The sequence below is a fragment of the Prionailurus viverrinus genome, chromosome B3 (assembly GCF_022837055.1).
Source record: "Prionailurus viverrinus isolate Anna chromosome B3, UM_Priviv_1.0, whole genome shotgun sequence".
Classification (NCBI taxonomy): Eukaryota; Metazoa; Chordata; class Mammalia; order Carnivora; family Felidae; genus Prionailurus; species Prionailurus viverrinus.
This window is the reverse complement of record NC_062566.1, coordinates 129,849,341-129,876,320: the sequence shown is the minus strand read 5'-3', so window position 1 is coordinate 129,876,320 and position 26,980 is coordinate 129,849,341. Positions and strand designations below refer to the sequence as shown.

Below are 26,980 nucleotides of genomic sequence, written 5' to 3'. Positions count from 1 at the left end.
GCTTGTGCTTTCTCTCTCAAAACTAAGTAAACATTAAAAAAAAAATAAAAAGAAATAGTCAGCATATCTGTACGTGTATAAGAAAGAGTGTTGTTTGGGGCGCCTGGGTGGCGCAGTCGGTTAAGCGTCCGACTTCAGCCAGGTCACGATCTCGCGGTCCGTGAGTTCAAGCCCCGCGTCAGGCTCTGGGCTGATGGCTCAGAGCCTGGAGCCTGTTTCTGATTCTGTGTCTCCCTCTCTCCCTGCCCCTCCCCCGTTCATGCTCTGTCTCTCTCTGTCCCAAAAATAAATAAACGTTGAAAAAAAAAATTAAAAAAAAAAAAATTAAAAAAAAATAAAAGAAAGAGTGTTGTTGGTTTCTGGTTTTCACACACAATAGTAACATTCTGCATACCCTGTTTTGTATCCCTCTCTGACAGTGTTACCTGTTGCTGTGTAACAAACCCATCCTCAAACGTGGTGCCTTCAAATAGCCACCTTTTATTATTTTTCACCATTCTGGGCTTGCCAGGGGAGCCAGCTGTGGGTCTGCTCCGCGATGGAGCTGCCCTTGTCTGGGCCCTCTCCCGTGGCTGGGCCTGGCTGAGACGACTCAGCTGTGTTCCCTGTGGCCTTTCTTAGCCAGCCCCGCTGCGTTCTCAAGGTGGTCACAGAGAAGCGAGAGGAAAGCAGACGCGAGTAAGCCCTTTTCCGAGCCTCTGTGTGTGTCACACGTGTCTGCGTCTGTCCTGTCAATCAGAGCAAGTTACGCGGCCACGCCCACGTTCAGTGTGAGAGGCCAGAAAGCATGTGGGTTCAGGGGTATGAAGAGCTGGGGCCGCTCGTGCAGTCAGGTACCGCGGGACCGTATGTAGATCCGTTTCCTTCCGTGTAAGGGACGCGTTATGTCCCATCACGTGGGGCACGCCGCAGTGAGGACTGTGCAGGTTGTTTTCTGTCCTATGCTGTTCCCAGTGGGGCCGTATGTTGAAACATCCCCGTTGGTACACGTAGGTGCTCAGGAGTGCACGTATGTATGGGATAAGTTCCTAAGCCTGGAATTTCTGGGTCAGATGGTGCAGGTACATAAATCATTCTGTAGATGTTGCTAATTGCCCTCGGTCGACACTCGTACCGATTTATGCTCCTGCCGACAGTATCCCAGTGTCTATTTTTCTGTCACTTGCTGGTGGGGAGGGGATGACAAGTGCTGTAGGTGCTGGGGTACCTGTGACTTACAAGAAGCCAAGTAAATGAGACGAAATTCACTGAAGTCGTCCTGAGACCAAGAAGTGGAGAACCTGGCTGACTTCCCAGGGCAACAACAGAGGTGCAGGGGACGCTGACAACGGCTGGACTTGAGCAGGGGTTTGTTTTTCCTCTTGGATCGGAGCCACCGCGGGATTGGTTTGAATAGACCTAAATGCTTCTCTATTGACAAATGCGAGTTGTTGAGAGTTTTTTGTATTGGTGTCACGTACTCCCTGGAATAGAGTGGAAACCTTAAGCTTTTTTCTTCCGCGTTGATCCAGTCTCTGGGTGTCAGCTGTTTATCCCATGAGGGAGAAGGCTGGGAGGAGGGGGCAGTCACCTGAAGTGGCAAAGGCCACACAGCACCTCCCTCCTTGGGGGAATCAGGGAGGCCAAGGCCGCCTGGGCATCCAGCAGGGCCAGCCGCCAGGCTTCGGAGATTGTCTGTTTGCAGATGAAGCTCAGCACAGGGCTCTCGCCCGGGGCCGATTCCCCATCTGCTTCTCAGTGAGAGTCCCCAGGAGCGGTCTCTGTTCAGCTTCAGGCTGTATCTCTACCGAAGTCCCTGGGAAGCTGGTTTCTGCAGCCTCACTTAAACCCTGAAAAATACCCGTGGGAAAGGTGGAAACCAGCCCCGAGCACCCCTGAGTCCCTCCTCACCCTGGTCACCTGACAGTCCTGGCAGGCGGAGCAGGAAGGGACTTAGGAACGGCCCGCGCAGCCCTGCGGCCGAAGGGTAAAACGGCTTGGCCAGCGTCACATGGCTGCTTGGGAGGGAAGCTGGGCCCCTTCTCTGGATGCTGATATCCACACGGTTCGTGCCTGACGCGCCGGGGTAACAGCGCAGGTAGACGGCCTGGGTTCAGAATTCCAGCTCCAGGACTGACTGGCCCTGTGACCTTTGACACATGGCTTCACCTCTTGTGCCTGGTCTCCCATCCGTGAGGATGGAGGTTGAGAATAGGTTCTAGTGAGGTTTGGAGGACTAACGGGGTGATGTGATGTCTCAGCGCGCGGCACGGCATTTAGTAAGAGCCCAGCATGGCTTGTCTAGTAAGATTATACAACATTTTTATCATCCTACTAGATCGCAGGCCTCTTGAGCACAGGGATTGTGTCCCCTAGAGCTTCCTGGCCTCCTAGATGCAACATAACCATTCTGGGAGATAGCAAGTCCAAAATGAATGGCAATGGCAGTAATCGTAACTCACATCTGTACCTGCTCTGTACTCTGTGCATTACACCCACGTCTAATCCTCGCCGTCGCCAGGTGAGGAAACTAAGGCTCAGAGAGGTTAGGTAAGTTGCCCAGAGCCGCTCAGCTAAGTAAGCTAGGGAGCCGACGTTAAGCCTGGGGCTGCCTGAGGCCAGAGCTCTGTCTTCCACGTTGTACTCCTAGGCTTTTCCATTCTGGAAAGTACACCCTTGGTCCCACTGTGCAGTCCTGCTGTGCTCCCTGCAGGGTGGGATGGCCGGCTGTGCCCTACCCTGTGCCTGGTGAGTGTGAGTAGGCAAGGGAGTGGGGAGAGATACTTAGATTTAAGTATTTCATGAGGCGGAATCCTCATGTAAGGGTTCCTTGTTCCAGTGGTGCAGCCAGAAACTCTCAAGGCAATTACAGAGCTCACCTTGTCTGCTCCCCACTTTTCAGGGACCACTTTTCTCTGTTGTCCCATGTCCAATGTTGTGAAAATTGTTTTTTTCACATATTTTGTCTTGTGTTTATGGTTATTTGTTTTTTTCACTTGAGAGGGAGAGCGAGAGAGTGCATGCGCACATGCAGGGGAGGGGCAGAGAGAGAGAGAGAGAGAGAGAGAGAGAGAGAGAGAGATCTTAAGCAGGCTCCACCCTCAAAGCAGAGCCTGACATGGGGCTCGATTCCATGACCCTGGGATCATGACCTGAGCTGAAATCAAGAGTCGGACACTCAACTGACTGAGCCACCCAGGCGCCCTGTGTTTGTGGTTATTTTATACAGGAGGGTAAATCTGTTCCATCTTGGCTGGAAGCGAAAGTCTGTTTTTAACTTTTTACTCTCTTTTATTTCATACTTAATTCTTTAATCCAGCTGGAATTAATTTTCTTGCATGCCCCGAGGTGCCGTTTTTTTCCCCCTTGTGCCTCACTTTCCTAGCATGTAGCTGGACATGCTATGGGCAGTAACAACTGGCTAGGTGACATCTGTGTCCTTTGTCACTCGTGGCCTCTGAATTGGGGACCCAGGGGTCCTTGATAAGAGCCGGCAGCGCCGACTGAGGATGGAGCCTCGCAGCCTCCGTAGAACTTCTCCAGCGTGAATTCATAGCATGTTTTTCAGATCTTTGCCCTCCTGGTTGGGAGAGTGAGTGGTAGAGAAGTCACCTTTTTGGAATAGAGAAAAGGAAACATAATTTGCCTGGGCGATTCCCTGGAGCCTGAACAATTTTAAAGTTTCACAAATTATTTTGCAGCCGCTACGTTCATTTCAGATTTTCAATTTGCAGCCGCTCTTTGCTCAGAGCGCGCAGCTCCTTCGGGAACTGAGGAGCTGATCCTCGCCGACCTGGCAGGAAATCCCAACTCTTCCCCTCTTCCCCTCTCTGCCCTTCATGGTTCAGCTCTTGGAGTTCCCCGAACAACGGGGCTGTGCCATGCCTTTGCACGTTCTGTTTCTTCTGCTTGTGAACACGTACCTGTAACATTGCTGGTGAAGGCTTTGTCTCCTCTTCCTCCAGTCCAGGACTGTGCACGTCTCCAGTACCACTGCGTCGCGTGGAGCTTCAATGAGGGAAGGGACCGTGTCTCCTCAGTCTGAGCAAGGCCTCTTCCTCTCAGTGAACCTTTCCCAGGGCCTGTCCAGTGTTTCTGTTAGAGCTGGCCTCCCTCCACAGCTTGGCAGCAAGACTGGTGTGTTCCTCCATTATCCGGAGATCGATACGCTAAAAGTCTGTAAATCCTACAAAGCACTAAGGTGGTAGCTTTTTACGTCTCTTTATGTCGTCCTTTGTTTAAATATTTTTGCAAGCCTAGGATATACAAGCCGTGAAATGGGAGAGGTGGGACGTCGGGGCATTCTACCAAAGCCCTCAGTTGGGTTCTGTGGAAATTCCTTTTAGACGTGAGGGACCCTGAGAATGAGTATTGTTCGGTGAGGTGTTCTCAGATAGCCGTTCTCAGCTGAAAGCCTGTTTGGTGGTCGGGACATCTAGTCAGGATAGCAGTTTGGCCACTGTAACTAAGGTCCCAGTGACAGTGACGAAACAACAAGAGCCAAGTGGAAGTTAATGTTTCTGTCTCACGCAGTGATTGATCATAAGCGGTCTAGGGCTTGGTGGCAGTTCACGCGTGTTGGAGACCGAGGTTCCTCATGTTGTGCTGCTCTGTGGTCCTCAGTAGATGGCTTCCATCTGGAGGGTTAGAATGGATGCGCCATTTCCCAGCAGCGCGGACTCTTCCCAGCTATTGGGGTAGGGCGAGGAGGAACCGGAGGGTGAGCTCACTTCCTGTGGGGCCAGCAGAGAAGCTGCATGCGGCACTCTGTTCACATCCCACGGACCACAACTTAGCATCCAGCCCCCAGGGAGCCCGGGAAGCAGTCTCTACCTTGACAGCTATGGGCATGGATAAAACTCAGGGACTCTAATACTAAAGGAAAAAGGGGAGAATGAATACTTGGGGACAGTTGGCAGATTCTGTCACCTCCCAGAGGAGGTTCACTGGGCCCACGTGTGGAGAACTTGGCCGGAACCTGTTTTCCACGGAGATGGGGCTCAGCGGGGAGAGGGGAACCGTTAGTCCCATGTTTTGCTCCCCGCTTGAGTCTCCGTTCTTGCCCTCCCGCTCGCCCACACCCTCTTCTCCGGCCACTTGGTCCGGTGCACTTCCCTTGCCTTTGCACCTTCCTTGTGCTCTGCTGTTCCCTCAGCCTGGTTTGTCCTTCCCTGTGCTATTTGCCAGTCCAGATCCTACTCATCCTGTAGGGTCTAGTTGAGAGGCATGGCAGGCCAGGCCACAGCATGTCCCTCCCCGAGAATGCATTAGCTCCCATCCACGGTCTCGTTGTGATCACGGTATCCTTCCCATTTTCTACATGGAGGCTGGTGCTTCAAGAGGGTGAGCAATGTGCCCCTGGTCGCACAACTAGAAAGAGGTGGCAGGCAGCAGAGGGCCCAGTCTGCTGTCCTTTCTGCTTGCTGGCCTAGCGATTCTGCTGGGGACGGCCATTTCAGCTGTAGGTCAGGGGAGCCGCAGTGGGGAGTTAATCGGAGTGGGGAAAAATGCGGAGCGAGGAATCCTCAGTTCACACGTACAGTGGGGCTTTCTTAAAATTGCTCCCCCCGCCCCCCCAGAACACTGAGGTTAAATCCTAGAACCACAGTCCCAACGTGACAAACTGGGATTTATATCTATAACTCTGAATCTAACGTTATTTTAGCTTTTGGAAATTTAAAATCTACAGAAAAGAAAGTCCGTGTCTATGAATAGTCTCACCCCAGAAATAACCACTGTTCCTGTCCCATCATATATACTTCCAGTGTTTAAAGAAGACTCGCCCTTTTTCCTAATATTAAGGTAAAACAATTCTGCTCAATGAAAACAATTCAAACTACACAGAGTTAAAAAATTACCCCAAATCCTATCATTCAGAAATTTTTATTACTCATTCTTAAGAGATACTCATTCTAGACATGTTTTTAGGAAAACAGAATAAAGGTAAGCAGGCAGACTTTTATGAAGAGTGATCGCACATTCCTGTCCAACGTCACAGCCATCAGCCACGGGCAGCTTCTGACCACTTGAAAGGTGGCTGGTTAGAATTGAGATGTGCCATATGTGCGAAGTACCCATGAGATTTGGAAAGCTTTTTTTTAAAAATTCATTTTTATTTACTAATTTTTTTTTTAAATAAGCTCTGCGCCCAACGTGGGGCTCGAACTCACGCCCCAGAGATCAGACTCACATGCTCCACCACCTGAGCCATCCAGGTGCCCCTAGATTTGGAAAACAATGCAAAGAAAGAACATAAAACTATGCCAGTAGTTAAAAAATATGGATTGCTTGTTCAACTGATAATATTTTAGATATATTGAGTTAGGTAAAAGATATTATCAAAATTAATTATTTCACTTGTTTCTTTTTCCTTTTTTACAATAGCGACTGCAACTTTGAAAATAACGTGTGGCTTGTACACAGGTCTTGGGCGCAGCCATTCTCGATTTGAAAAATAAAGTATTAATAAGTACTCATGGGAAAAAAGAAACGAAAGTGAATCTCAGGGAACTGTTGAACTCCAGATAAATGCTTCGGCACACGGCATCACTTCCTAAAAGAGTTCAATCAACTCTTCAAAAGACTGGAGTCGTGTGTGTGTGTGTGTGTGTGTGTGTGTGTGTGTGTGTGTGTGTTTTCTTTAAGCCTATATTCCCGTGTTTTGAAAGATGGTGCTCTAAAGCTCCTCCCAATTTTGATATATTGTCATTTTTGCACTGTGTTTAAAGCAGTCACAGTCTGTTCTTTAACTGTAATTCTTGTAGGCACCTAGTATCCTGTAGGTAAATGTGTGGACCCTCCCTGTCAGGCCTTTGCCCACATATCCTTCACGCCTGAGTCCCGAGTTTCTTTATTAGCGGGATTTCATTCTCAAGAATGTGCACTTGGGCTACGCTTTGTGTCTTCTGTAGACGTGGCTTCACTGTCTTCGGTTCAGGATACTTCTGTGGATCTTGCCTGATCTTCCCCCTCATCTTGTAGGTGATTTGCTTTTTCTTCTTGGACACTTACAGAATTTTTGTGTTCAGTCACTTATCTCAGCCCTGTTCTGTTGTTGCTCGGCTTATCCTAGGACCCTCGGTCTCATCTCTGAGAGACTATTTTAGGCTTCCTGGTGCACAGACAGAGGCACTGCTAAGAACTTTAGATTTGGCAGATCTGGGTCACTGACCACAGGACTTGGGAAGGCTCTCTTTCCAGCTTGCAGCCTTCAGTGGACCTACCACCCAGAATCTCAGCGGGTCCTCTGTGATTTTTTTCTCTTGAGTTAATTTTAGATTACCTAAACAATAGGCAAATCTGTTCTCCTTTCTGGGACTGGAATGTTAAAGGTAAAACTGAAGTCCATTTTGACCCTTTACTCCAGTTGAGGTCCTTGCCGCTCTGCATCCCGGTGGTAACCACGGTCATGGATTGGAGATATATCCTTCCAGACCTGTTTTGTCGCTCTTACATCTTGATACAATTGCATCCTGTCCCATGACAGCAGAAATACGTCATGCTCAGGCTGGTGTATGAATCGTTCTGGGTTTATTCAGAGCATCTAGATGTGCGGATCCCAAAGCGCTACTTCTGGAGTGAGCTCTTCATTCTAATTAACAAGCCAGCACGGATATTAGCAGAATTGCAACCATAAGTAGTATACTCTTAGGGGTAAAACCTGCATCTAGACATTCCCAGCTGTCCGTGTCTATATGGCTTCGACTTTTAGGCAGAAACAGACTGCATGCAACTCAGGTGTTTTTGACACAACTCGTTTTAAGAATCTGACTGTAGGGGCGCCTGGGTGGCTCAGTCGGTTAAGCGTCTGACTTCGGCTCAGGTCATGATCTCATGGTTTGTGAGTTCGAGCCCCGCGTCAGGCTCTGTGCTGACAGCTCGGAGCCTGGAGCCTGCTTTCGATTCTGTGTTTCCTCTCTCTGCCCCTCCCCGACTTGTGCTTTGTCCTCTCTGTCTCTCAAAAATAAATAAATGTAAAAAATAAAAAATAAAAAAAATCTGACTGTAGAAGATATTCTGCCAGCTCACCTCCGCGTTATAAGGCCATAGAACACAACAGGACTGGGAGATTTCACCACATTGCTCTTGGAAAATACATAGTATTGTTTTATAAAGATCATGCTGAACAGTATCGTAAGACAACTTTGTGTTTTCCTACTGAATTTGGGCTCTCTCTGTTAACATATATCAAGTCTTTCTAGATTCAATCAATGTGTGACAAAGGAATGAGCTACCACCTGTCTGAGTACAAACTCTGGAACATTCTTTTTTTTTAATGTTTATTTATTTTTGAGAGAGAGCACGAGTCATGGAGGGGCAGAGCAGGGACGGACAGAGGATCTGAAGAGGGCTCTGCGATGACAGCAGCAAGCCCTACGTGGGGCTCAAGCCCATGAACCGTGAGATCATGACCTGAGCCGAGGTCGGACGCTCAGTCAACTGAGCCACCCGGATGTCCCTGGAACATTCTTATTAATGAACAGAATTCACCATAAGATGGTGCCTCCTTGGACTCCATCTAAGGTTATGAAGTTCCAGAAGGGCCTTGCTGAGGGCACGGCGCAAGGGTGTGGTGGTCCTGAAGTCCTTGGGGGGCCTTCCCACTTAGCCTCTCGCTTTGTTCTCTGCAGATGACATGGCAGAGCTCCTCCTCGGGGAGTCGAAGCTGGAGCAGTACCTGAAGGAACACCCCCTACGGCAGGGGGCCAGTCCCCGAGGCCCCAGGCCCCAGCTGACCGAGGTCCGCAAGCATCTGACCGCCGCCCTGGACCGGGGGAACCTGAAGGTACTGTGGGTGCCCGAGATGCGGGGAGCGGAGGGGTGACGCTGGGCCCACCCCGCTCCGGGCAGTGAGCAGTTACGAGGAGCCGGGCAGGTGGGGAGCACGTCTGTACCCTGCCGTGGCTTCTGGGAAGCAGGCCGACCCGCTGCGCGATTGCTGTGCCGGACCCACGGCTGGCTGACCACCATGGGGGGGGGGCTTCCGGCTCCTAGGGGCCTCTCTGGTGATTCTTCGATGACACATTATCCTGAAGCATCATCTGCCCCAGGTGCTTGGATAAAGCTGCCGTCTGAGGCCCAGAGCTCAACCTGCCACCTTGGCCCACTGTAGGGAGGAGAGGAGTTGATCAGGAATGCCCTTTCCCGCCAGTTCCTGCCTGAGACACGCATGTCCTGAGAACTGTGTGGGGCCCCTGCTGGTGACCGCAGGCCTGGTACCTTGGTGTGGGAAGGAGCCAGGACAGGAACTGCCCTCTGCCTGAGCAATGACCTGTTCCTCACGGCACAGAAACCTGAAGTGCTACCCTTCTGCTGTCCGCCTGCTCTGTCTTCTGGTCTCTGCACCCAGCTTGCCCTCTCCCTCTCACCACAGTCCTTTCTTGCTTCCTTTGAATCTCCCTTCATCTGGATTTCACTCCCCCTCCTCCCTCCCCACCGTTACCTCGCTTGCGGGGCTCTGCACACTCCGTGGCCCCGAAGGCTGGCTCTTACCGCTTCTGCAGGCTGCTGCCCGTACCTAGCCCGTTCCCATCATCTTCTCTAGCCACCGTTGTGCTCTTGTGCCCCGCTCACTGTTATCACAGCTCCAGAACTTTTTCATCATCGCAAAGTGAAACTCTATGCATTACCCTCTAACTCTCCATTCCCGCCTCTACCCGTTCCTGGCAACCCCCATTCTGCTTTCTGTCTCTGTGATATTACCTGCTCCAGATCCGTTATAGAAGTGGAATTGCATAGTATTTGTTTTTTTTATGACTTGCTTATTTTATTAATATTATGTCCTCGAGGTTCATCCATGTCGTAGCATGTATCAGAATTTCCTTCCCTTTTAAGGCTGAATAATACTCTGCTGTGTGTTTAAGCTGCGTTGTGTTTATTCATCCATCAATCAGTGGACACTGATGTTGCTTTTACCTTTTGGTAGTTTGAATAATGCTGATATAAACATGGGTTTACGGATATCTCTTCAAGATCTTGCTTTCAATTCTTTTGGGCATATACCCAGAAGTGGGATTGCTGAATCATATGCTAATTCTATGTTTAATTTTTTGAGGAACCTCCATACTGTTACACTGTTTTCCCCAGCAGCTGCACTATTTTACATTTTACATTCTCACCAACACTGAGTTCCAATTTCACAACATTCTTGCCAGCATTTTGTATTTGTGTGTGTGTGTGTGTGTGTGTGTGTGTGTGTGTGTGTGTTGTTTTTGGATAGTAGCTATCCTAATACTTTTGAGGTGGTATCTCATTATGGTTTTGATTTGTATTTCCCTAATGATCAGTGATGTTGAACATCTTGTCATGTGCTCATGGCCATCTGTAGGTCTCTGGAGAAATATCTATTCAAGTGCTTTGGCCAGCTTTTATTCAGGTTGGGTTTTTGTTGTTGTTGAATTGTATCTCTTTGCTTGTGACCTGGATGATTTCTCTTTCCCTTTTCTTTACTTCCTGTCTCCAAATCCTCTGGGACTTTACTCTCCTGTTTGTGTACATCCCCTCCCCCCCACCCCAAGAGGCCATGTTTTCCTCGACTTTACCTTCTGTACCTGTTTTGGAAACCTGTGCCTATTCCCAAATTGCTGTGTGACCCCAAAGAGATCATTTCCCTCCCTGGGGCTTAGCTTCTCTTGGTTTGAAAGGGGTGGGCTGTTGGAGGGGTGAGCTTGGACCCTCCCAGCTCCAGTATATTCCAAGCCTGCGAGCTTTCATTCTGAGATGTCCTTCCTCCCTGTTATCTGATCACCTCCTTGGCCCCGGAGCAGTTGAGGGCGTGGGCAGCATTTGAATACGTGAGTGTTAGTGTTCATCAGTTATGCGGCTGCAGGCTTCTGGAAACCCTGGCAGAAAGCCTCCTTTCAAAATGGCCTTTGGGTATGTCTGTCTCCAGTGGACATAGCCCCAGGCCCCTCAGAGGCTGGCTTGAGAGCATTCACTTTAATATAGGAAGTTCAGTTTAGTAAGCACTTGGTGCTGCAGGTGGGGCTTTAAAAACACATGTTCTCTCTTTCCTTGTTGCTTTCCAGGGGCCACGATACACTTTTCTTCAAAGTCAGCTCATGATACTAGCAGGTGGTCATCAGTGCGAAGGGGGAGAAGGACAGTGGACACGAGGGGCCACGCTTCACAGTGGCAGCCGTCAGATTCAAGCACTACTCCAAGAGGATGTGGCTGTGTGTTAGGGGAGAAAGGCTGAGGATCCCGCTCCGGGCCTGACATCTGGCTAGTTTCTTTCCCCCCTTCCAGACCCCTAACTTCATGGTGAAAAGTTGACCTTTTGTGTTACCAGGTGCTGCTGGGTTTTGCTCTCCACCCTCTACAACCCAGTGTAGTGGTAAGAACACGGAATTTCAAGTTAGAATGCCTGAGTTTGTGTTCCAGTTCTGGATTTATAAGCTGTGTGACTCGGCAGAGTTACTTAACCTCTCTGAGCTTCACGCTGCTCATCTGTAAGCATATAGTTAGCTCAGGGTTGTTTTGAGGCCCGGACGGACGTGGAAGTTCTTTCACAGCCACACAGCACCAGGGACCTGTCATTTGTTGCTGTTTTACTGGTTCTACCTGGAGGAATGTTCTCCTCCTACCATTTTGTAGCTTCCTCTACCCTATACAGAGTGTTCCAGAGTCACACAACTTTTGTACGGGAAACTTCCTCTCTTCTTGACCTTACGTCGGTTTGTCTCCTGGTTGGGAGCTTGCTAAAGCCCAGTGCAGACAAGGTACCCACAAAACACACGTGGACTGAGGCAGGAAGGACCACAAAACACACGTGGACTGAGGCAGGAAGGACCAGAGCAAGGAGGCGATGGGGCGTGGCAGAAAGAGCCTGACCTGGGAGTCAGGAGCCCTGCTTCTGATTCAAGTCAAGAGAACTGTGTTTATCAAGGGCAAGGCCACGCCCGAACACCGTGGGGGAGGTGCTCTCCGTCCGCCTGCGGCCGATTGGACTCACCCAGCAAGGCTGTTCCCTGCATCTAAACTGTGCCTTTCCGCTTGTAATTCTCTTCAGGCTCCTAGATCTTTTCCATCTGGCCTCGTAGTCTACTTTTCTTTTCGAAAAAAAAAAAACAAAAAAAACAAAAAAAACTTACACTTTTTTCAAGCTGAATATTAAAAATCTTTTTCTGTTGGTAAAAAATACATAACACAAAATTTAGTGTTATAGCCATTTTTAAGTATACAGTTTCAGTGGCATGGAGTGCGTTCACACTGTTGTGCAACCGTCTCCACCAGCCATCTCCAGAACCTTTTCATTGTCCCAGGATGAAGCGCTAAGCCTCTTAGACACCAGCTTCCGCCGCCCCTCCCCCTTGCTTTTAAGCCAGTGGTCTCGGTGCCGGAGGGCTTGAGGTAGGAAGGAAGACACAGCCTAGTCGGCCAGGAAGCCTTTCCTCTGGGTGGAGAACCCAGCGGTGGGTGCTTTTGTCATCGCTCTTTTTCTCTTAAGTCTGCTTTGATTTCTGCGTTTGCAGATGTAATTCTAATTTCTTGCATTGGTGCCCCCCCCCCCCGACTGCCCCCACTTAAAACTCTTTTGTTCCCTTTTTTTTAAAAATTTTTTTTAACGTTTATTTTTGAGACAGAGAGATACAGAGCATGAATAGGGGAGGGTCAGAGCAAGAGGGAGACACAGAATCCGAAGCAGGCTCCAGGCTCCGAGCTGTCAGCACAGAGCCTGACTCGGGGCTCGAACTCACAGACCGTGAGATCATGACCTGAGCCGAAGTCGGACGCTCAACCGACGGAGCCACCCAGGCGCCCCTAGAGCATGACACTCTTGATCTCAGGGTTGTGGGTTCAAGCCCCACATTGGGCGTGGAGCCTACTTAAAAAAGAATAATAGTGAACTTAAATGAAAAAGAAACCCCTTTGTTCCCTTCACTTCCTGTGCCCATTTTGCCATCTCTCCAGTGCTGCCTGTTGCCCCTGTTCCCTTTCGAGAAATAACGTTATGATTTCACTTATATATGGAATCTAAAAAACAACAAATGAGTAAACAGATAAACAAAAAGTAGAAACAGACTCATAAATACCGAGAACAAACTGATGGGTGCCAGAGGGGAGGGGAGGGAGAGGTGGGTAAAATTGGGTGAAGGGGAGCGGGAGATACAAGCTTCCAGTTTTGGACTGAAGAAGTCATGGGGGTAAAAGGCACAGCCTAGGGAACACATTAATGGTATCCTAAGAGCATCCTCTGGTGACAGACGGTAGTTACACTTGTGGTGAGCACAGCCTAGCTTACGGAGTTGTCCAATCACCATGTTATACACTGGAAACGAATGTAACATTGTGTGCCAACTGTACTCGAAGAAAAAAGAAAGAAATGCCTGGAAGCTGACCATCCTGGCGGACAGCTGCTTTGCCATGCTCTGGCAGGTGACCTGTGCATTGCCCACCCCCTCCCAGCTGCAGGCTGCGGGACAGTGCAGCTTCCTGGAGAGCTCCTGTATGCTGGCAAAGCTAGCCTGGCGTAGCTTGGGTTCCAGGGAGAAGGCCTGCGCCAGGGTATAAATCTGCTTCCTTCTATAGGTGGCTGGGTCGTCTCTTCTTTTCCTACTGAGGAGTGGTGGCCTGGAAGAAGGGCGGGGGTGAGGTGGGTGTGGACTGGGGGAGCCAAGTGCTCCTGCCTGGAGAGGAACGAGGGCCCATCAGATGACTGTTAGAGCTTGCAGCCTCTGTGGAGGGGACGAGGGCTCAGTCACCTTGACAAGAAGAATGGCTCAGTGGGAGAAGTTTGCCCCTGGAAAGAAAAGTCCTGGGTTTTGCACTAATTTGTTTATTATTATTTTAAAATGTTTATTTATTTATTTTGGGGGGAGAGAGAGAGAGAGAGAGAGAGAGAGAGAGAGAACACGCATGCACATGCACGGGGGTAGGGGCAGAGAGACGGAGAGAGAGAATCCTAAGCAGGCCCCGCATTGTCAGCACAGAGCCTGACATAGGGCTTGATCCCATGAACTGTGGGATCATGACCTGAGCCAAAATCAAGAGTCAGACGCTTAACCAACTGAGTCACCCAGGTGCCCTGCACCAATTTAGAAAGCCTCTCTCCTGGAGTCCTTTGGGTTACGGTCTTGTGGCATACCCCCTGTGCAATGGGCAGGACCTACCCGGATGTCCTTTTTTGAGACAGGTGCTTGTATGTTTTTGTTCATAAAGTGTCCCTTTGTTCATAAAGTGTCCATTCTGGGCCCAGCATAGCCAAGCACAGGGGCCGGAGGGGAGCCTCAGTGTTCTGTTTTGTTTTGTTTTGTTTTGTTTTACAGCAGCTTTATGGAAATGTAATTCATGTGCCATATAATTCTCCCATTTAAAATGTCCGATTCAGTGGGGTTTTTTTGTATATTCAGAGACTCGTGCAGTCATTACCCTCAGTTTAGAACATTTTCAACACCCCCCAAAATAAACCCGTACCCATTAGCAGTCACCTGCCATCCTCCCACCCACCGGCCCCAGGCAAACGGTAATCTACCTCCTGCCTCTATAGGTTTGACCATTCAGGCCATTTCATATAAATGGAAGCATTAAATATGTAGCCATTTGCGATTGGCTTTTTCACTTGCCGTAAGGTTTCTGAGGTTCATCTGTGCTGTGGCGTGGGCCAGTACTTCATTTCTCACTCTGGCTGAGGATTATTCCACCGCGAGGCTAGCCCACATTTTCCTTATCCGTTCCTCAGTCGATGGGCATTTGGGTTGTTTCCACTTCGGGGCCGTCGTGCTGTGCACGTTCAAGTGTGGGTTCTGTGTAGAGAGCCTCAAGGCTTTGCAGCAGCAGGTGGAGGGCCCCCGAGGGAGCGTGACTCAGAGCATCGTCGGAAAATGTTTCTCTCTCTCCTTTTCCTTCTAGTCAGAGTTCCTACAAGAATCCAGTCTGATCATGGCCAAGTTGAATTATGTGGAAGGAGATTATAAGGAGGCTCTCAACATCTATGCCCGCGGGGGCCTCGATGATCTGCCGCTGACCGCCGTCCCTCCTTACAGGCTGCGCCTGATTGCGGAAGCCTACGCTACCAAAGGTGAGCCCGCGCCTTCCCTCCCCGGAGGCCGTCCCCCGGGGCCACGCTGCCCTGCGTGGAGCCTGCAGGCCGACCCGTGCCCTGGACTGGCAGTCCCCAGCAAGGCCTTGGGTTGGAGCCCACCACGTGCATTGCATAGTTCAGGCCCAGCCACACTCTGCTTCCTCAGAGCCTCCGGTCTGCAGTTCTCACCAAAACAAGGAAAGGCCGAACACGGAAAGGGTGCTGATAACTAATCTGCAAGGAAAGCAGGGGTTTATGGGGTAACGGGGATCCTGCACAGCACATGCAGGGAGTCTTGTCATAGGGCCACGTGGCCACGTGGCTGACCAGTCGTATTCATTGATGCCGCCTCTGGGCTAATTAAGGCTGATCGGTCCCTGCGGATGGCCATCCCTGGCACAGTCAGTCGTCCAGTGTTTAGCTGTGTGCTTGGGGGCTGTGGGGGTAGAAGCAAGTATAAATCACCCCAGTTGCCAGGAAGGAGTTTGTAACCAAATGTGTGAGAATGCAGTCTCAGAGAGGGAAAAATGCCAGAGGCAGGACACATACATCATTTGACCTTTCCAAGCTGCTACTTCCTCATCTGTGAAATGGGTATGATCATATTCGCTTCACAGATGTATTCTAAGGATTCAGTCAAATAATGTGTGCAAAGCACCACAGTACCTGGCCTATGAAATGCTTATTAAATAACATTTTAAAAGATCAGCGCCAAACAAGGAGCAAACGGTAAAAGTCGGGCACAGCTAACAGCTTTTTGGAGACAACAGAGGTCGCACAGACCCGCAGGGCCAGGAAGGCTTCCTGGAGGAGGAGGGACACTTTGAATTCCAAAGGTCTTGGGAGGAAAGGGACCATTTGAAGCTGCTCCTCTCCCTCCTGCCACCTACCGTCCAAACCGTGCATGTGATGGACTGTGGCTGGGCACAGGGGCCACCAGAACGGCGGCGAGCCGGTCATCTGTGTGCTGCTGGCTGTCTGACTGGTTGTCCTCTGCGATATTAAAGACCTGGCCCGAGGCACACTTATGAGCTTTGTGACAGGGGTGACATAGTCACCCAGTTCCCTGGGGAGCCTCGAGTGCTGCCAGGTTCATCTACTTAATCTTCTCTACATCCGTGTGGGCTGGGAAAGGATGCCGTCTGTCTGGCCAGGGCGTTTGGTGGTTTGCTGCCCCCTTCTTCATGGTGCCCACTCCGTCACCTCACATCACCTCACGTGGCTTAGGCTTATGGGAGCTCGTGTGTGATTTGGGGCCAGGAACGATATTCTCCAGTGAGAGCAGAGCTTCCTCTGGCAGTTTCCAGTCACCTGGGGGCTGGTGGATTTAGCCAGGGGTGTTTGCTAGCTGGGGGTGGGGGATGGCTCTGAGGCCTGCTTTGCAGCAACAGCTCAGGTCCTCGCATTGGCTCCAAGACAGGCTGGGGGGGGCAGACCATCCGCAGGTGGCACTGCCAGCAGAGACTCGTGGCTGCAGGTGGGCAAGGAAGACAGAAGACTTGGTCCCTGAGTTGCCCTGGGTGACATGTGGTGAGCAGTGGGCTCCTAGCCATGCTGCTGAGGTACTTGGCTCTTTTTAAAAAAAAAATTTTTTTAATGTTTATTTATTTGTGTGTGTGTGTGTGTGTGTGTGTGTGTGAGAGAGAGAGAGAGAGAGAGAGCACGCAGCAGAGAGAGAGACGGAGACACAGAATCCCAAGCAGGCTCCAGGCTCTGAGCTGTCAGCACAGAGCCCGACGCGGGGCTCAGACCCATGAACCCTGAGATCATGACCTGAACTGAAATCGGCCACTTAACCGACAGAGCCACCCAGGCACCCTGAGGCACTTGGCTCTTGAGACACGCTACCCGGCTCACGGGAGACCGGGCCCTGGCTAGCTTCTGACTTCCATGGGCACATTCAGTGTCACACGTGTATGGGAGAGGGAAGGGTCACTTTTGCCAGTGGAGGCCCCCAGCCCTGAGAACCTGCGTCAGCCACGTGAGAGGCAGTGTGGACCAGTGCTTAGCCATCTTTCTGGGTCCAGTGCCTACCTCCATCATGTACTGGCTCTGTGCCCTTGTGCAAATTCTTAATGGCTCTGTACCTCAGTTTCCCCATCTGTCAAGCTCTCCTTGGGTTGTCATGAGGATTACATGAGATAGTATATAGAAAATGCTTAAAACAGTGCCTGGCACATAATGAACATGATACAACTCTTGGCTTACAAGCTAAGTGTTTAATGGGGGGACCACAAGAAGTGACTATGAGTGGCAGAAAAGTTGCCCCTTTAGTTCATGGAGATGCCCAAAGACAGGCCAGTTTCTCTGAGGAGTTCAAGAGGCTCTTGGTCTTAACTCTGTGTAGCAATACTCTTTGGTTCTTCTTTCTTCATCAAGGTCCTTGAGAAGTTTTTAGGAGGGATTGTGGACAAATGTTTGATGAACGCAAAATATACGGAGGACTCACCGCTCCGTAACCTGCAGGCCCTGGAGACGGGGTTGGTGTGGTCAGCTCCGTGTTTCCAGTGCTTTTGAATTAGCTGCTGACATTTCCAGATTGGGACCATCCAGTTAATTCCAGCTCTGTTGGGAAGAAGGAAAGAGCGGTCCCCTCACTGTCCCCGGGCAGGCCCTGGCTGGAGCTGAGCACAGCAGCCCCTGGGACATCCCTCCCCTGTGCCACCTGCGTGCTGCTGGAGGTGGAGGAATTGGCCTTTCACAGGTCACCTAAACTGGTCCATGGCTTCCGGAGGCCTGATTTGAGCCGGGCTGCCAGCCAGAGCCTGGAAATGTCCATGAACTTCCACATCTGCTTCTCCAGCCATTGCTGGGAGCGCTTCCCCTGACGGGCTGATGTTAGCCTTGGCTTATTGGGAATCAGAAGCCAAAATCATTCAGTTGTCAGTTAGGGCTTCAGTGTCTCTTAAATCCTGCAAACCTCTAATTTACAGACCAAGGAAGTGAGACTGGGCGAGGTTACTGGAATGTTACCGATGCCTACTTGTGCCAGGCTCTGTGCCCCTCATTTGGGTATCAGCCAGTCTTCACAACCACCCTGTGAGGTAGGCTCTTTTATTCTTTCCATTTTACAGATGAGAAAACTGAGGCACAGGGAGGTTAGATAAGCTGCCCAGGGTCCCAAAGCCAGGAAGTGGCTGAGCTAAGACTTGAGCGCAGAGACCGGTGCTGGAGCCCATGCTCTCCTACTGAGCGGCAGAAGGGGGACTCAGTCTGAAGCGTGTGCAGCTCCAGAGCCCATGTTCTTAATCATGCTGCTCTACTGGCACGTGGGTCGGAGGATGCTTGGGCCAGGTAAGGTCTCCTCATGTAGAAGACATTCAGATCACTGGAGAATACCCGTGATTTGTATATACACCCCTCTTTGCAGACTCACCTTCCTTGTTCCTCCACCTTAATTCCTTCTCCTTGCCTAGAGTTTTACCTGTAGATTTTGTGCCTCAAGCTCACACCTCCCATCTTCTCTGACCCCTTCTGGGACTCACACATTCAGAGTTAATCAGGTTCACTGCTGTCTTTGCGTGGTAGATCAGCAGACTGCCTGAAAATCATAGTAGTGTTAGCTGTCCTATTATCAGACACCCCCACCAGTCCACGAGTTCCTCTGAAGGAAGAGCTCTTTGTTTGCGAGCCTCAGCACTTACCACGGTATTTGGCACATGATTGGTGCTCAGTTATTGAGTGAAATTTATAAAAGTTCCCTTGCTTGGATTTTTACTGAGATGCCCGTCGTGTAGCTCAGGTGATTCCCGGTGCCTTGGCTCATAGCCGGTCACAGTGAGATGCATTTTGTTTGTAGGCAACATATTGGGCATATTTTAGTGATTCAGGGTCATATCCTTGCAATCATGGGAAGTACCTATGAGAGCATATGCTGGCATCACACCATGACAGAGCCGGACATGGATCTCTTTCCAAAAGGTTGTACGTTTCAGTTCATTTCCATGATCAGAGAGTTCCTAAGTGGATCTCACCTCCCCTGCATCCCCTTAACTCCTTCCTTCATTTCTTAAACCGAAGCAGACAAATAGAGGGTGGGAATAGAGGGAATTGAGAAACACTTTAGCTTCTGATAGCATTGGTTTAATCCAGTGAGTAGACATCTTTGTTCTGGGATACAGATTGAGGTTTCAGGTGAAATCTCCAGGACACCAAATGGCCACAGATGTTTCTTTCCCAAACGGGAAGGCTTGGGAACAGTGGACACATGGCCACTGTCTATTTTGGGACTTAGATCTGCTGGACACGGGGTGACTTTCTGCAGATGGGACAGTGTAGGCTAGAAGTGGCTTGCCTTCCTGGATGTGGACTTTATAGACAGCCTTGGCACGTACCCTTTCATCCTACAGGGACCAAACATGCACTGGCTCCCATGTGAGAGAAGCCCTGTAATATTCCAACTGGTCACAGCCGGTGGGGCAGCTGTGTTCCCTGAGGTTACCGTTTCTCCCCAGGCACTAGGGTGTCGTCCTCATCTCTGTGATTGAAGCCGGCTTGCTGATGTGTTGCAGTTCCTGCAAAGGGGAAGAGAGAGAGATGTCTGGGTGAGCACAAGGAGCACGCCTCGCTTCTGCTGACAGTCCATTGGTGAGACGTTGCTATAGGACCATAGTCACCTGGGAAAAACAAGACCAGGGGCACATGTCAGCCTCTGATTAGACATGCCCCGTAGAGTGTGGTCTCTCACCCAGCTGGAAGTGGCCGAAAGAAGTAGCCTGCTCTCGGGTGAATGGAAGGGGACGTGCAAGACTGAGGCTTTGGTGCCCAAGAGGAGGGACATCATGGACCCGGAGACATATCCGGCGTGGTATTACACTTCCTTTCTAGATTGCATGGTATCAGGCAGAGAAGGATTGATTGCAAAGGGCAAACGGGGCCCTCATACAAATGTTCTGTGTTCCAGTGGGGGAGACTGTGCCAGAGTGGCTCAGGGACTTGCCTGATGACACCCAGTAAACTGGAGGGAGGGCCAGGATGAGGTAGGAAACCTGCCCGTCAGTCTGCACGGCCCCTGTGCCCAGGTAGAGAAGGTGGCACGCTGTGGGGGAGCTCTCTGGAGCCACATTCTCTCTTTCTCCTTTGCTCCTGGTTTCAAATTGTTCCTTTGATGCGTTGGTTAAGAGCCTGGGGCTTTTGAAGCCCGACTGCCCAGATCTGATCTCCAGCTTTGTCTCTTATCAGCTATAAGATCTTTGGCAAGTTGCTTTCACGTCACTGGGGCTCCGTTTTTTTCCTCTATAAAATAGAGATAATAATAGTATCTGCATTGTAGGGTTATCGTAGGGAAAGAGTGAATACCTGTAAAGCTCTTAGCACAGCACCTGGCAGAGCAACAAAGTTTAGCTATTTTTGTTCTTGGGTGTGACCTCAGATGGATAGACCTCTCCAGAAGCCCCAGGTAACATCCAGCTATGGAGAGAGGGAATCGTAGCCTTAGTATATCTCCCTTGTCTGGCAGAGGGTTTGGGACCTGGGAACAGTATATTTAGAGGGAAATCTCTAGGGGCAGATCCAGCCAAAGATCTGAGACCTGGAGTGCCCCATAAAGAGGAAAAGGTGTTGATGGTGTTGGAGGAGGGCAGTACCCAGTGGCCAGGGGCAGATGGAGAGGTTACCCTAAGGGGATTGCTCAAGGGTGGGGCCCAAGACTAGTCCATTTGCCCCTCACCAGTCTTGCCCAAGGCTGACCCAGAGGGTTAGAGGTCTTTGGAATTGGGCCCACATTCATGGTTTTATCACAAAGGACCATTCACCTTGGAATGGATCAGTTGATTCAAGTAGTGTTCCTGTAAGAGGCAGGAACAATTCACACAGTCATCTGACAGCTGTCTTCTTCGTAAGAAACATGCTAAATACGTTGGCTGATGAGAGGAGAGATAGCTGAGGAGAAACCATCTCTTGGTTCGGCTCCCAGGAGGAGGGCTTGTCTCTTCTGATTGGACACCCCTTCCTGACCGGAGGTCGAAGGTCGGAGGCTGATCTCTAAAGAGCTCCCCTTCTCTAGAATCTGCAGAGCTCGTGGACCCCTTGGTCTTCCCAGAAGCGCAGGTGTGATGAATAGCACGAGAATCATATAATGACTTCCCCTTGGAAAATGTTACATCCTCTTTTGCCTGCCTCCAGTAAAGCTGGCCCTAGGGTTCTCTTTCGACTGTCCGTGTGCGTTCTGAATGTCTCCATCTCAGGGGTCAGCGTCAGGGAAGGAACGAAGACACCTGCCTTCTGCAGTGGGCAGTACCACGGGGCAAGGGAGCTCTCAAGAGAGGCTTTCCAGAAGCACCATCTGTCTTCCGCAACTGATAAGCACTAGTCTGTAAATAGAGAACCCGTCTCCAAAAGGTTTGGATCCCAGCCCTGTTCTCCCCAGCTTGAAACCCAGTGTCTTCACACACCCGCAGACTTCAGCTCAGCATAAGCGGTTGTTAGGCCAAGAGACTTAAACATTCTCTACGAATGTTTTCGGAAGAGGCACCTGGGGATTGCCCACTGTCTCCTGTGGGCCTCCTACGAGAGCAAAATTTAGATAAGTCAGCATAACGGATGCAGTCCATTGATGAGGGGCTTTTTATCAAGTGTTGCTCGGGTGTGACTTCTCCACACTTGGCTCAGTCCTGGGCATCTGGGTGGCATGGAAAAAGGCTTGGAACAAGTTGAGTTGGAAATTCTTCAGACGGTGGGTGGTGATGGCTTGAGGACCGTCATACCCCCCAAAAGGCTGCCGTGTTAAGCAGGGGTTGCCTCTGTGGAATGTAAAAGATACAGAACGAAGGCATATCGGCTCTTCTCCCTAGGGGCTGATTCTAACAGCACTGTATGTCAAGGCGAGGCCAGACCCTCGACCGGGTGACTTGAGGCATTCGTTTCCTACACGGTGGTTTACTTTTCTGCTTCGAAGCGTGTTTTCCCATCGTGGAATATTGGCTCCCAGGAGCAGCCCCAGCTTCCCCCAGGAAAGTGGAAACATGTTCACTGGGGGCTTTCAGCTTTCAGGATGCTGCGGGCTCCATCCTTGGAGATGTTAGTTTGCTGGTCCCGGGGCAGCCCGGGTGTGGTGGGTTGGCTGCAGGCTGGCCATGCTCTGCCAGTGCCGAAGGCGTCCGTGGTCACACTCATGTAGGGGGCCCCCTGCCCTCTTCAGGCCGGGGGGCTGAAGTCTTCTGAGCCCTTTGCTCGGCCTCAGGCACAGGGGCAGTGACCAGGGCTTGGGGTGAGGCCACTCGTGTACTTGGTGGGAGAGAGTGTCACCGAAGAGATGTGATGGTCACCGGGGACATGAGAGTAGGGAGGGGGCAGACCGGTGGCAGAGGGTCCCTGTCCTCTGCTCTACCCTGCCCCAGCGGTAAACGAATGTGTTTTGTTCACAGAGAGGATGGGAGGCGGCAGTGTAAATCCTAGTCAGCAACTCGAACCCCACCCTACAAGGCTTTCGGGAGGTGGGGCCAAGCCCCTGCCCCCAGGGACACGCAGAGGGGAAGCAGTGTAAGGGGAGGTGAGGCCCCGAGCCAAGCTGGAGGCTCATTTTGAAGTTCTGCTAAGATCTGTGTCTTCTGAAAGACAACTTTCAGTTGTCGGTGAAAGAAAACCCAACCCAGGCCGACCTCAGCGGCAGCCGCATTCAGGCCTCAGAGATAGGTGCTTTCTCTCCATTTCTCAGCTTACAGTCCTCTGTGTTGGTTCCCATTCCAGGCTCCAGGCGGCTGGGGCGGCTCCAGATTCTTGATTCTCTTAGGTGTAAGTCTCAGAAACCTCGGCCACATTCTCACTGTGTCTCCTTGGCCCTGGTGGATCACATTCCCATCCTTGATGTAGTTACAGGGGCCAGAATCGTGCCCAGGGACTGGCTTGGGCCTTGCATGAAGGCCGTGATGAGGAGGGGTGGTCCCACCGGGAGAATCAGACTTCTATGATAGAAGTCCATAGTGTGGCTCTTCTGAATAGGAGTCCTCTCGTCAAAGAGGCCCAGGGCCCCGAACACCCTTTTCTCCCTGGCAGCGGTCCTTGCAGGGTAGAAGGAACATGAGAGGAGCCACATGGCTGCTCTGTGACGGAGTCTCTGTGGACTGGACTGGAGGGGCCTTCCAACCAGACCATATCAGGTGGGTAAGCGCTGAAGGAATGGGGCTTTTTGGAAAAGAACAGTCTCCAGGGGTGGAGGGCCCTTGGGGGGAGAAAGACTTCTCTGTTCTGTCCTCGGGGATGGGGCCAGAGCGGGGCGGTGGAAACTTCACCGAGTCCAACGTTAGGCCCGTATCTGGAAGTCTTTCCACTAGCAGGAGCTACCTCAGGGCTTGGCTGCCCTGAGAGGTGGGGGTTCCCGGTGGGTTAGCATTTATCGAGCCCTGCCCAGAGGCAGGCGTGATGCTTGCTGATTTAGCTGTGTGACTGCACCCCATTCTGGCAGCAGTCCTGTGCTCAGGGATTATCATTTCCTGTGAGCAGTTGAGAGGCTGAATTTCGGAGGTGAAGTGGGATTCACCTCAAGGCCTATGGGCCCCAGAATCCCTACTCTCTCCGCTTTATCGAGCTGCCTTTCAGCTGGAGCATGAACTCATTTAGAGTGGGGTTGTTGTCGACAAGCGTCTGGTGTCAGATAACCTGCGAACCCCTCATTCTGTTCTGTGATTCTTAAACCATTTGATTTAAGTGTCTAAGTCCTACTTGTTTTACCTGCAAAATGGGGATAATAATATTCAGGTGAGAGTCCTGAGAAGGCTGGATTAAGGCAAAATGGGAAAATGCTTTGAAGTCTATAAATCCGAGGTCAACAGAAGGAGATTTGTGTAGTCGGACATACACCTGCAGTTGGGGGCGACGGGTGGCTGTGATGGTCTCACCCTCCCCTCCCCAAGGTCCTGTCTAGCATGCTCCTTTCCTTGGGCAGTGAGGTGGGACTTCTGGCTGTCCCTGTGTTTGACCTCCTGCCCCTTCCCCCATCATTTTATTTTACTGTTCTTCTTGTTACAGACAACATACATGTGCATTATATAAAAATCAGAAATACAGACCAGTCAAAAGAATATAAAAATATCCATCACTTGGTCTATCCAGAGCCAACCTCTGTTAACATTTTAGTGCGTTTACTTTTAGATCTCTATAATTATCATGTGTGATTTTTTTTTTTTTTTATAAAAATGAGTTTATACCACATATACTGCTTTGTGACCTGCTTTTTCCACTTCAGATCATAAACACTTTTAGCAGCTGTACAGCATTTCATTATATGGGCAAGCTATAATATATTTAACTAAAAAGCCCCTATTTTTGGACATGTAGGTTGTTTTCAGCTTTTTACTGTTACACGTAAAGCTGTGACGAACCACCCTCTCGGCCTGGTCTTTGTGCTTGTCCTTAATGATTTCCCTGGGAGAGATTTCCAGAAGGGGAGTTTCTGGGTCAAAAGAGAAGTATTTCCAGACTGCTCTGCAGAGGGCTGTACCTTTGTGCTTTTCTGTCCATAGGGTAGGGGACCTGCTGCCTCTCCTTCTGGCCCACACTGAATAGAACCCCTTTGACCTAAAAATGAACTTTGATTCTTTGGTTGTGTGTTGAGTGCCGGCTGTTTGGAAAATGAAGAAAAATGTAAAGCAGAAAGTAAAATCAGTCCTCATGCTACCACTTAAGCTAGTTGACCACTGCTAAATATATATATATATATATACACACATACATATATACACATATATATTACATATTATATATATAATATAAATATCTATTTTTAAATTTATATGTGTCTACATATAGATATTTTATATCTAAATATCTGTATCTATATTTATATCTATATATATTTAATATTTAAAATATATAAAATAGATTTATATAATATTTTTAATTTTATTTTGAGAGAGAGAGAGCCCACAAGCAGGGGACAGGGGCAGAGGGAAAGACAGAGAATCCCAAGCAGGCTCCGTGCTCAGTGTGGAGGCTGACGTGGGGCTCAATCCCGTGTGCCTGGGATCATGACCCAAGCCAAAATCAAGAGTTGATGCTCAAGTGACTGAACCACCCAGGCGCTCCTATGCTATTTTAAATACAGTTAGGATTATGCTAGATATACTATTTATGGTCTACTTTTTCACTATATGTATATATGTATATGTATAATTATTTTTCCAGGTCATTAAGTATCTTTGAAAAAAGTTTTTAATGACGGCATGGTGGTGTGCCTTATGGGATATTTTTGAGCCACTTTCCTATGGAACATCTGTATTGTTTCAGTTTTTCATATTACAAATATGGTCTTTGTATAGCTTTTTTGTCTAGCTTATATGGTCTTTGTATAGCTTATATGGTCAAATATAGCTTTTTAAAAAAAACAGATTTATTAAGATATAATTCAGATACCATAAAATACAACCTTTTAAAGTTCAGTGGTTTTTAGTACATTCAGAGTTGTGCATTCATCACCCCATCACCAGTGTCACTTCCCATTGCCTAGTTAACATCCCCCCAGACGAAGTCAACCACTTTGTGTCTCCACTACATTTGCCTGTTCTGGCATTTTATACAAACAGGATCATGTAGTATGTGATGTTTTGTGTCTGGCTTCTTAGCATGTTTTCGGGGTTTGTCCCTGTTGTAGCATGAATCCGTGCTTCGTTCATATTTTGGCCAAATAATATTCCATTGTATGGATATGTCACGTTTTGCACATTTTATTAATCCATGCATCAGTTGATGGACAAGAGGTTGTTTCCACTTTGGGGCTATCATCAGTAATGCTGCTGTGAACATTTGTGCATAAAATTTGGGGGGCATATATAGTTTCATGTGTCTTGGGTATACACTTGGGAATGGAATGACTGGATCATGTGACTACTCTGGGTTTCACGTTTCAAGGAACTGCAACTATTTTCTGAAGCGGCTGTACTACTCTAGAGGCTCCTGTTGCTTTACAACTTGTCCGCCGTGAAGCTGACTCTATAATCTGTCCTTTTGATTATAGCCATCCTAGTGGGTATGAAGTGGTATGTCACGAAGGCACTCCCCAAAACATAAACGTTTTAAGTTTTTGATTAAGTTTGGGACGCCTGGGTGGCTCAGTTGGTTAAGCATCCGACTTTCGGCTCAGGTCATGATCTTGCGGTGTGTGGGTTCAAGCCCGCGTCGGGCTCTGTGCTGACAGCTCGGAGCCTGGAGTTTGCTTCGGATTCTGTGTCTCCCTCTCTCTCTGCCCCTCTTCCACGCACTCTCTCTTTTTCTCTCTCTCAAAAATAAACATTAAAAAATTTAAATTCTGATTAAGTTCAGTGTTTCTTCTACTTTTTTTTTTTTTTTATGGTTGCTTTTATGTTTTTGGTGTTGTAGCTAAGAAATCACTACTTAATTGAGGTCACAAAGATGCATTCCTATGTTTTCTTCTAAGAGTTTTACAGTTTTAACTCTTAGATTTAGATCTATAGTCTACTTTGAATTAATTTTTATGTATGGTATGAGAACTTCATTCTGTTGCATGTGGATATGCAGTTATTACCACAGCATTTGTTGAGAAGACTATTTTTCATTGAGTTGTCTTGATATCTTTGTTGAAATCGATGAACGTGAATGTAAGGGTTTATTTCTGGGTTCTTAATTCTAGTCCACCATTTGTCTATATTTCTGTCCTTATGCCAATACCACACTGTCTTTATTACGGTAGCTTTGTATTAAGTTTTGAGATATGGAAGCGTGAGTCTTCCAACTTTGTTCTGTTTTAAGATTATTTTGGCTTTTCTGGGTTCCTTACATTTCCATATACATTTGAGGATCAAGTGGTCAATTACTGGGGAAAAAAAATACTGCTGGGAATTTGAGGATTCTGTTGAACCTATAGATCAATTTGGCGAGTATTGCCATCTGATTAATATTGTTTTCCAGTCAATGAACACAGAATGTCTTCTTTAATTTCTTTCAAAAGTGTTCTGTAGGGGGTATAGCTCACTGGTAGAACATTTGACTGTAAAAGTGTTCTGTAATTTTCAGTGTGACTTCCATTCC

General features: G+C 49.2%; 1 protein-coding gene across 3 annotated transcripts in view; it reads left to right on the top strand.

The window, feature by feature from the left end:
- The window catches only part of TTC7B (tetratricopeptide repeat domain 7B), a 255,265-nt gene that overhangs the window by 14,669 nt on the left and 213,616 nt on the right, over nucleotides 1–26,980 (top strand). For all 3 annotated transcript variants that reach the window (XM_047861697.1, XM_047861696.1, XM_047861702.1), the window contains exons 2-3: nucleotides 8,610–8,764; nucleotides 14,830–14,998. In XM_047861697.1, the coding sequence (XP_047717653.1) occupies nucleotides 8,610–8,764; nucleotides 14,830–14,998 (324 nt within the window). The remainder of the gene's footprint in view (nucleotides 1–8,609; nucleotides 8,765–14,829; nucleotides 14,999–26,980) is intronic.